This window comes from Chelonia mydas, chromosome 1 (assembly GCF_015237465.2).
Source record: "Chelonia mydas isolate rCheMyd1 chromosome 1, rCheMyd1.pri.v2, whole genome shotgun sequence".
Classification (NCBI taxonomy): Eukaryota; Metazoa; Chordata; order Testudines; family Cheloniidae; genus Chelonia; species Chelonia mydas.
The window spans coordinates 321,338,824-321,350,335 of NC_057849.1; the positions used below are offsets into that span (position 1 = coordinate 321,338,824).

General features: G+C 39.9%; 1 protein-coding gene across 10 annotated transcripts in view; it reads left to right on the forward strand.

Annotated features, from left to right (window-relative positions):
* The window catches only part of ATXN7L1 (ataxin 7 like 1), a 197,761-nt gene extending 188,371 nt beyond the window's left edge, over positions 1-9,390 (forward strand). For 8 of the 10 annotated variants that reach the window (XM_037889154.2, XM_037889156.2, XM_027827041.3 and 5 more), the window contains 2 exons: positions 4,163-4,237; positions 6,747-9,390. In XM_037889154.2, the coding sequence (XP_037745082.1) occupies positions 4,163-4,237; positions 6,747-6,788 (117 nt within the window). In that variant the 3' untranslated portion in view covers positions 6,789-9,390. Of the gene's footprint in view, positions 1-4,162; positions 4,242-6,746 lie in introns of all 10 variants that reach the window. The other 2 variants (XM_043551717.1, XM_037889155.2) reach the window with 2 other exon arrangements.
* The last annotated feature ends 2,122 nt before the right edge of the window (positions 9,391-11,512 follow it).

The following is an 11,512-nucleotide window of genomic DNA, read 5'->3' on the forward strand; positions in this document are numbered from 1 at the left end:
TGAATAACTTTATTCGCCTCACGTGTGACTATTGAAAAAGCTGGGGGATGAGGTCTTCTGTTGGAAAAGTTCAAAGCCAGTTTAAAGCTGAATTGATTCTTGACAGGCTGTGTTCTTACAGTATTTGTGTTTCTAGAATTCTACGACAGATTAGTGTTACAGGGAATCTTGCTGCTGTTCCCTGATGTAGAGTTGGCATTTTGTAGGTCTCCCCTTATAATAAGAGAGCAAGGGGCAGGGCACTGAAGGGCTCAGGTGACTGGTGATAGGGTGTGGAGCTCTTCACATCTACCTCAAATCTGGCCCAGGGAAGCAGTATCTGAAAGCTTTATCTTTTGATGGCTGTGAAATAGACCGGTTTATATGTGGAATAAACTGATAGCTGGCCTCACTCTAATTCCTGTGTAAAGTTGTCCCTATCACCAAGAACGCACCACCACGACTGAAACCCTTTTACTACCCATCACAGTAGAGTGCCATGGACCAGACGGGCTGTGACTCTGAACTACCCTCCCACTCTTGGAAGTAATCCCTCCGTGTCAGGGTTAAGCACTACCAGCAGAGCTGTGTGAGGAAGCTCATGCTGCTGCAACCCACATGGTTAATCTGTTCTGTTTATACACCAAGGATTCCGTCTCCTGTGTTATCACTTTCGCAGGAGCATTAAATGAACGGGAGTCAAGAGGCCTGGGTTCTACTCCCAGATGTGCCACTGACTCACCCGAGGACAGTGGTCCCCAACCTTTGTTGTGGGAATAGCATATTGCTATTCCCAGAAGACTGTGGCGAGCGCCAGACACCCTGCCGCCGAAATGCCACCGCCAAAAAGCAGCAGCAGGGAGAAGCGCCCCCGCCCAAATGCCACTAAGAAACGGCATCTCTTCTCGGTGGCATTTCGGCAGTGGGGTGTCCTGCGGGCGCACAAAAATGCCCTGGCAGGTGCCATGGCACCCACAGGCACCGCAGCACCCACGGGCACTGCGTTGGGGACCCCTGCCCTAGAACAAGTCACCACACCTCTCAATGTCTGTTTCCTCATCTGTAAAATGGGGGCATAATGATCACCCACCATTGTAAAGAGCAATGAGACTTACCAATGAAAAGACTTACCAGTTCTAAGCGTTGTAAGTGGGGGAGGAGTTAAACAGATCTTAGTTTAATTTGAAAATTGGCTATAATGAATTTTTCATATCATTCTCCTGATAGTATCCTACAGCTCCCTGCTGTGGACTTGACATGATGATGCCTTCAGTGGCTAGGAAAAGTGTTTACATGTTGCAGTACTCTGTAAACAACCTATGCGCTCAGCTTATTCCATTACTGATTGTAGATGTCAGGCACTGGTTATCTGCATGCAGTACTGGGAAGGTCTGTAACCATACATCAGACTTGTCTCTGATACGAGTAAAAGAGAGGACTTGTTTTGGATAACGTGCATAGAGGCACCAAGATTGAGTCAAAACAGCCCCGAGGAAAAAGGTCAATGTCATGAACAGGTAGGACTGAGACAAAGACCAAGCCCTGATAAATGTGTGGAGTGGACAAACAACAAAAGATAGGACCTGGGGGAAAAGGGAAAAAGGCCACAAAGCTGGTAAAAACGCAACCCAACTCAACTCTGACCAACCCCATACCCTCTCATATCCCTTCTGCCACGAGCAGCAAGGAAAAGGAAACAGTCACTGATCTTCAGTGTGTGTCTCACTCCACTCAGGAGAGAGACCTTTGCTTCTTCCCCAATGAATGTTATAAAATCGAGACGGTTTGACAATGAAATTCATTGCTCTGGTAAATTACCTGTTCCAAATGTGTTTGTCAGCCACACACCAGTACCAATCCAGGATAAGCATATGTGATCCCTGCATCCTCAGAGAAAATGCTCCTGAGGCTTAAAAAGACAACATTCCCCAGTACTGAGTGGTTATAAATGCCTGTATACTGCACTGCTAGGGCACTGTAAGGCATGGTATAATATATAGAGAGAGAGAGAAAAACCTAACAGAGCACTGGCATCCAGGCAAACCCTGGGATGTGCCATGGACAATTTTATAATAATATTTTGACTAAATTTTATCTAAATACGTGTCTACACATTACGTTGCACTGACTCTCAAAAAAACTCTGTGGTCCAGTAAAGTGATCTCACTGCAAATTTACACTCCTGGGGTCAGATTCTCTGCACTGGGTTCTGGAGGCTTTGTGCTGCCCATATCAAGCAGCTGGTGATACTCTTTGTATAGGAAAGACTTCAAATGGTGTCATTCCATGTAGCCAGCTCTATCCCATGTGCTCTGAGCCTCCCAATCCCAGCACAAGAGTGTACCAGGGCAGGGCAGTGTGGACTGAGCAGTGTGCGCTCTAGCAATCCCCAGACACCTGCACTGTTATGCCAGAGTCCAAACCAGGACCCAGCCAGCCGCAGGATATGAGGGATTAGAAAGGTGGCTTGAAACTACCTTTCTGCCCTGCCCTACTCTCCCCCTGCATCCGGCACCAAACACAGCTCATTTGGACACACGGATCAGGTTCATAGTTTGTCCTCTCTCAGCTGTGTCTACCTCATACTCTCATACACACACAACTTCCCCACATTTGAAACCCTTTTCAGACCATTTGAAAATAACTAACAGGGTCAGAGTTAAACAGAAAGCATGCTATGGATAGAATCGTGAAGCAGTGGCCGTAGCTCAGCCCACTGAATCCAGGCACTGTAAGGCATGGTATAATATGGATCATAATCCCCAGTTATGGGGCACATGGAGAAGAGATTTAATACCTTTTCCATCACTCTTTTTATAATCAGACATTCTAACATATTCTGTGCAAAAACATGCCCTACCATTAAACAACCCTGCCCCAGTAGATGGAGGCAGAAGGAAGCATTGGGTAGGTGAGCAGGCTAATACAACGTATATAGAAGAAAGCATGTAAGTGTCCCTCTCCTCAAGTGCAATGCAAACTCCCTGTCCACTGAGCTAATAAATGAATCTGGCTATACCTTCTTGTGCACCGTAGAAGGACCATGTCAGTCTGATTGAAAAATGCTCTCTTCCCTTTTTCCTCTGACCAACTAGCAGAGGGAAGGATTTGCTCTGAATCAACATGTGTTATGGCTTTGATACTCTGTACTGGGAAATAAACATGTAGAAGGAAACAACAAACATGACAGAGAGGGCTCTGTGCAGTTGAGACAACATATATATCTATGAGAAATAGCTAGAAAAGAAGCAATTGCAAGGGTCTGTAAAGAGTCTATAATGCTGAAAGGTACAATATAAAGGAATGGATGCAACAAACCTATTTATGAAAGTAACAGACTCAGGATGCAAACTGAAGCTAAAAATAAGGAAAGGAACTTAAGGGGCATTGGGATACCTTGCTTTACGCAGAGGGTGATTAATATGTAGAATAAACTATACAAAAGACAGAAGCAAAAGCCGCAACCTTGACTATACTTTAAAAGGATTTTGTTAGACAACGTGTAACAAAAGGGTGTTTAAGGGTGTAAACATTAAACTAGGGGTATGCAAAGTATCTTCCTCCATTCTAAAATTCAACAGTGTAATCAAAATAGTCATAAGTGTACCCCTACACAACAGTCAGAAGTAACAGAGTATAATACAGCACTTCCCATTTGCAGATGTTAGGGCTGCAGATTCACAGGGACAAGTACTGGACGTTGACCAAGACACACAGGAAAATGTAATAAATGTTGAGGTCAGAAATCCAAAGGATTACTGAAGACTCAGCAGCTTGATGCCTTTGCAATGTGTCCACTAGCTTGAGGTGCTGCAATAGATTAGCTGCAGCCCAGTGCATCAGTCTGAAATCAGCTTGTAGCCCACAAGTCAAAAGTCGAGTCACTACAGAGCTAGACAGAGGGTCCGTCTGATTTGTTGTTTTTCTGTCCCATACTGTTCCAGTTAGTGTTTATGTGCTTTGTGAAGTGTAACTACGTTTGCCTGCCTTTAACAGGTTCACTGAGATCACTAGGATTATATCTAAAGAAATTTGTTTTTCAATAGACAGTAGCAATGTTACCTCTGTTTTCTAAATAAATGTAAAAGGTGCTTTCAACATGAAAGAAAACAAGGCCAATACAGGCTTTCCATGCATCTGACAACAATGTGCCTTTCAATACTATTCAATTAATGTCTTTCAGATTGGAAAAAATAGCAGTGTAGCTTTGTCACAATCCAGTCCTTCAAGTACATCAAACCCAGTACACAACAGACAAGTAAGTTTGGGGTGGTTGTTTTCTAAGCAAAAGTGCACTTAAGTAATCAAATACCAGATACTCCGTCAAATAATGTTTGAATCGTTTTATGTATTAAATTATATTTTTAATCTTTGTCCTCTGTAGATTTAATCCTCCTTTTATAAATTATTAGATTTTTTCCCCCTCATTAAGATTCTTTTTGCAGCTGTTTATCGCTCCCAAAGTGTGTATGAATGGTGAGTTTCCTGCATATTGTTGGTCACCCACACCACTGCCCAATCAATTTGTCATTTGCCTGGCCAGCTGTCTCTGATGTGGTGGAACACCAGCCAGCAGCAGCTGAAACAGTGCTTTACACACAAAACTCACTGCAAAAGGAAACTGACTAGGCTGATGCAGTTACAGCAGAGAGTAGTAGGACAGAGAAATGTTAGAGAGGAGAAGACAAGGGCTTGTCTACACAAGGAAATTGACTGTCATAGCCATACAAACCACTCTGAATCTGACTCCTTCCCACACCATCAGACATCGCTCAGGGCATGAACAACGTTCTGCCATCCCTCTCTATCATACTCTTTGCTGGAATGACTACCTTGTTGTGTTTGTATAATGCAGCTTGTTTGAGAGGGCAGGTTGTTGGCCTGTTGCTCAACCTGGAGGACCTGTGGACTGCTTTTCATTTGGTCCCTACCCTTTGACATGTCCAGCTTGGACAGCCCTACCAGGAGTTAAACTCCCACCAGCCTAGCTCTCAGGGTCATTGGAACACACAAGCTTTCCCACTGTATCAAGTCCCTAGAGAAGGATAAGATAGTCCCCCATAGCTATTCCCCATATGGACCGTCTCCTCCAGAATAGAAGTGACTTTATTCAGGAATATGAACGCCACCCCCAAAGCAGTCAATGCTGGTCAATTTTCCCCGTGTAGACAAGGGAGGAGAGAAACAAACAACAGAAATAGTGATAATCCTAATGCTGATAGCTTACATCATTTTCTCCCATTGACAATAATCTGAATCACCATCATCTAGAGATGAACTGCCAAAATATGACCTAAAATAAAATAATTTATTCCCCCTTGCTTGCTGATTTAAAGGAGGAAGTACGTGGAGGAAGAACTACTAATAATAAATAAATGCACTGGAAAATCTCTCCTTGCACACTGGCTTTTATTTTTGAGAGAATGGCATCCAAATGCCAACAGCAGTCAGGGGCAAAAGCTGTTACAAGGCATAATACAGATTTTTGGTTGATTCAAGGGGCAATTCCTGTTTTGTTCATTCAGCTGCATCATCTATACACAACCCCAGGAATAAGGCTTGTTAGTTAACTGCTGTACTGGATCCACCAGTGAGAACCCAAGAGTACAAAACATTGATTTTGTGGCAGTCGTACATAAACAGAAGCTATTACACTGTTGCCAGCTCTTGCAGTCTTATCAAGCATTGCAATATTTGGTGATTTTTCTAAAGCCACAGCTGTTAGTCATTAAGTGAAAATCTGAGCTTTCATTTTAAAAAAAAGTGAGGTTCTAGCCCTCACAGTGACAGTTGAAGCTTGAAAACATGAACCCTAAATGCAAATAAACCAAAATATATTGTTGTTTTTAAACCTCATGATATAGTGGGGCCTGACTCAGAGTTTTTGAATGATTGGGGTTAATATTGATAATATGAATTGGCAACAGAGTGCTCTGGAAGTCAAATATTAGGTTTACGCTATATGGCAATGTCTCTTTGTAAGATTTTTGTCAATTACATAAACTGATCTGGTATCTGAAAGTTGCAGCAATCAGGATATTGTCACAGTAGCCTGCACTGTGTAGTTTTTAATAAACCATAATGGAGTTGGTAAAGTGATGACTTTACATGAAAATGTCTTCTACCTGTTAATGTCAGCTGCGAACTAAAAGCAGACTTCCCCAGAATTACTGGCCATAACATCCATCCCTGCATTAGATTTATAATTAATCTTTTTTTTTTTGTCTTTGTAATATTTTTAGGTACCTGAATGTTTTAATATTTCAATCCCTCATTGTATTATGGTTTTTAAATATGTATAACCAGATCACTGTAGTAAGAGGTGACAATGCATTGTATGTCATTTGGGATTACAGCAGCTTTTCTGCCTAAGGCTAGGATGTGATGTATAAGGAAAAGATTCTTTAGAACTGTCTCCTGTTTGTTGTTTCACATTTGCCCTGATTCTTGTGTTCATTAAGTCAGTGTATCACTGAATCTCTTTTTTTTTTTTTAAACCCTACACACAGAAACAGAGAAACATACAGAATATTTGATACAGCTTCTTTTCACTGGAGTCTAATGTAATGAGTTTTTCTCAAAAAAAGAGAATTTATTTCTCAAAAGAGATTAAACTTTACTTGTTATGAGATTTAAGAAAAACAAATTCCTTTTTTAGCCTTTGCAGCAGCAGGTGCATTATTAAAGTTGTTACAGTATTGAATGAACAAGCACGTGTACTGGGAAATGTTTCATGGTTTTGAAACTGGCTCTGGTTTCTCTTTTAGAAAACATCAAATCGGACTGGTAGGATAAGGACTCTTCCATAGCAAGGAAAAGGAACCAGCCTATAATCTCTAGCTCTCAGCAACCCTACAACACAGAGTTTTTATTTTCTGTGTCCTGCAGGTGGATTTAACCTTTTATCAGTTTGTGGTTCTAAATGAAATTTACAGAAAACTGCTATAATAGTGGATTATTTAGTTTCTCGCTTGTATTTGCCACTGATCTGTGCATTCTGCTTTGTTCTGTCTCATGCCTTCTCAAGCTATTAATGTTGCTTTGCTCCCTTTGTTTCTTACAGCAGTAACAGTGGACATTCCAAAATAATCTAATTCATGTCTTGGATTTTAAATTGTCCCCAAAAATTGTTGTCATTAATTACAAACTACAGTAATCTCTGGATTTATGCTTGTCTTATGGATAAAAAAATATTACCTAGTGCATTTCTCAGCAGTTTGTAACAACTGGGGCATTGCAACTTTAAGAACTAATCTTGATGGATGCTCAGCACCCATAACTCCCATTGACTTCATTGGGAGTTCTGAGTGCTCAGGATCAGGCTCTTAAGGAGTCTGTACTCCAATCAACATATGGAGGATTTACACATCTAACTCCTGCTAAAGTTAGTAGGAACGCAACATGAAAATTCCCCATATCGTGATGGGAGTTGTGACTCCTAAAATCATACTACTAGTTTGCTTCATGAAACAATTTGGGTTTGCAAGGACAGGAGTTGAACAGATTGGTTTGCATCAATAGAATTGCACTGACAGTGTTTCTTATAGGATTACTGATTTTTTTTATATAAAATGTAGATTTTATAATCAGAAAATTGATACCAGGTACTGGAACATTAGTACAGAGGAGTTCATTTTTATTTCTACAGTGTTAAAAGTGCACTTATATGCTGGTTTATTTACATCTTGGGGAAAGGAGAGACTGCAGATAGTAAGGAGATTACTTTTTTCTTTTTTTAAAAAAGAAGGCTTAAGGCAGATTTTAAGAATTATAAAATGTTTAAGGAATTGTAAACGAGGCTAGAACCTTTGAAAAAAGTTTAGAAGATATTCCTAAAGTAAATTTTTATAGTGTTAATTTTGTAATAATTTATGTTTTACTATATTTCGGAGCTAGCTGACCAGAATAGTTTCAGAAACAGTATGAAATGTAGGAAAGTTTAAGCAATGTTTTATATTTTTAAAATGTTCTTTGAATTATGTTTTTATTGACCATTTCTTCAGACTGAAAAATGTGTACATATCTTTGTTATTTTTGCACAATTTTTGTCTTGTTCAGTTTTAGAAGCAGAACTATGTTGTTGTTTAATTTATTTTGAGTTGTAAAACTGCAGGAATTTAAAAATCTTAGTAACAAAGTTACCCTCTGTAATTGATGAAGTGTCCCTCTGCTTCCAGAGGGAAAATAGTGCTTGTGGGATTCCGTGGCTGCTTCTGAGAAATAAAGCTTGTCAGTGACTGAAGGAGTAATTCAGTCGTTTTAAGGACTTTTAGCTCTTTACATGCATCTTTTAATTGGAAAGCTGGAACCTGGAGACGAACCTTTGAATGCTGCTTAAATTTTTTTTCAACTGGCTTAGGCCTAACAGCATTTGGTGAAAGCTAAATGTCAAGTGAAAACCCCATGGTATTTCTCCCTTCATTAAAGAAGCATTATTTGATTTTATATGTATTAAAAACTTCAGCCTGAAAAGTGAAATGGAAATAAACATTTTTAAAAATGGATATAAACTGGACCAGCCTATAATGCATTATTAGTGTAGCATTCACTCAGCCGTTCTTTTTCTCCCTTTTTGCCTGAAGATCTTGTGATTTGTTTCCAGCAATATAGGCTCAGAAGCTTTGGTTGTTACACATACGCAATGCATAGGCCCGTCAGCCATAAAAAAAATAAAAAAAGCGACTTGGATAACTTGTATGCCTTCTTTTGTATCGTTGTAACAATTGTAAATAGTGCTGATCGACCTTTGTAGAGAATAGTTTATACAGCATATTCTATTATTGCTGATTCTCAGTGATCTATTGTTTTAAAAAAAGAAAAAAAATGAAATTTTTCTATTTACACCTTATATTTTGTTATGCTGTTGACCCATGGCACTTTAACAAAACTCTGTGGGTTTTGCATAGCTGGTCAGTCATGGGGTATATTAAATAACTGTTGTTGCACAGAAATGAATTTGCACCTGCTATATTGTGCTTTCCTACTTCAGATTTTAGAAATTTTTCCAGAAAACTTTTGAAGAAAGCATGTCCAATCATTCTAAAAAAATAATGCCATACTTGTACAGTCAATTTCTTTTCTACAGTCCATATTTTGTAACACTAAGTATTTTCATTCTTTGTCCTGCACCTTTCTGTGTTAGCAGTATCAAATAGAATTCATTCCATGCTTGTGATAATTGTAAGCAGAATAAATGTCTAAAGTAGGTGTAAATAGTAAATTCTATGGCTTACAGTTTTAAAAAAGGAAAAACAGAACAAACATGTATCTGATTGATACTGCCATGGTTCAACACCGGGCCTGGAGATATTCTCTAGTGAGCGATTGTATTTTTTTGTTTTTTGCTTTATTATTATTTTTTTTGTAACATGGCTTTGTAAATAAAATAATTTATATGTTTGTAAGAAAAAATGTGCAGTGTCTTCTTTAACTTTCAAAACAAATGTGTGTGTATATATATTGTGAAATTGCACTTTGCTTCATTTCACAGGGTAAGATTAACTCCTGTGCGGAGAACCAACCAGTTGAACTAAAGGGGTTCTGTGACGCTTTCTCGAGGTGCCCAGAACCGTAAGCCACTGTTACCCCTCTGCCTCTGCAGGTGAGAGCTTTGGCAGAGCTTAAACTGTGAGAGCTCCCTCTCACACCAGTCGGTTGGCCTCGCCAACAAACGCCTCAAGAATTTGCCAGTCTAAACCTAACCCTCAAGGTAACATGCAGTGAACCCCAGTTTCTGAGTTCCCCAGAGACATCTCTCTGCAGTGTCTAGTCCGGACACAACTCAGAAATTAGTAGGGCCACTGTCTCCAAGGAGACAGATTACACACCAGCCTGCTGGTTCAACTGAGGATGAATGCCTTACTTCAGTGTAACAGCACTGGGATGAATTTATAATAAAACAAAAATAAATTCATTAATAAACAACATAGATTTGTGATACCAAGCAAGAGAAAATGAGAGACAGGGATGGTTACAAACAAAACAAAAATAACACATGTTCTAGTAACTAAAACATAACTTTAGCAAGCTACAGTCTTTGCCTAAGCAGTTTTCTCAGCTATCAACATTTCTAGCCCCTTAGGCAGGAGAATCGACCATTCACAGAATCAGAGGATGCTGATCCCTTTGTCCTCTAAGTCAGTGCTTCTCAAGCTATCTGATGTGGGGGACTGGCAATTTTTTTTTCCGATGTGCACACAGACCGGCAGCCGATGGCTCACGGACTGGCACCGGTCTGCGGACCACCACTTTGAGTAGCACTGCTCTAAGTGATAGATGCCAAAATGGCTTTTTGCTTCCCCTTATATTTCTCTAAACTCATCATTTTGTTCCCAGAGTCAGGATGCTGTTCTTCTCTTCCTGTTGACTTCCCATCCCCCTGTTGACTCATATGTAAATATGGCTTCCATTGTATTGGTTCCACAATGCTTAATTTCCATTACAGACAGTGAAATCGCTACCTTCCTTCCTGTCTGGGAGAAAAACAATATTATTGTACTATAAATCTGTTGATTCAATTGCTTATTCTTTGGGGTTCAGGCTCCTTTTTCCTCCTGAAGTGTCTGTGCTGATCAAAACTACATTTCTGTTCAGATAAAATTAAGTCATATTCCTTTGCTTAACTCTACGTGCCCTACCATTCCAGATTAGTCTGACAGTCAGCTTTGTGAAAGTTGCTAGATCTAAAAGCTCAGATTTTCCATCATTCCCCTTATGGAAAATTGCTGCAGTAACAGGCCTCACAATAGTGCTCTCACAAAAAGTTGCCATCATCAACTTGGCCCCAAATGTGTTAAATATTTTTCTTCCCAAAATTTTCATTTTTATGTTCAAGAATATTTATTCTAGAAAAGATCGTGGAGATGGGAGATTCACTTTCCTTTTCTCCTGTATTTGCTCTGTGTCTAACAGTAGTGTGAAAAATCTTTAGGTGTAGAAATATAAAGACTCCCTTACCTTCCCCATGCTGCCAAAGTCTAACTCTACAATCTCCAGCTAGAACATCCAGGAGAATAAGAAAATCAGTTAACCTGCTGCTGGACACTCCAGATTTAATCATATCCAAACCTTAAAATCTTTGAATATAGACATTTAAAACCACAGATCTTAGCATTGACTGATTCATCTCTGTCTGTGCACATGGCCTATGCGCCACTTAAGTTGCAGGTAAGCCCTATTTAAAGCAGCTAAATGAGATTTAAGTTGCTCATAGGCCTATATGCAAGTCCTCCGCATAGGGATGAATTATTTTGCTCTGTAGAGAATGTGCTTTCTCTTGAAATTTCTGGTACTTCCTCCCTCAGTTTGGGCTGGAAATACTGAAAGGAACAGGCTAAGAATTGTGGTGGTGGTCTTTTAAGGCGAGAAATTTAGCTACTTGTGGCCAGAGGTTCAAGGCTGGCAGTATGCAGAGGAGGTAGGAAGCTGACAGGGACCCTCACTGCAAGTAGCCATCATTGAAGGGAAACTTTTGAGTAGACAAAGTTCCAGTTCAGATCCTGCAAATTCTGATTTATTAGGCTGTTGGAGCAAC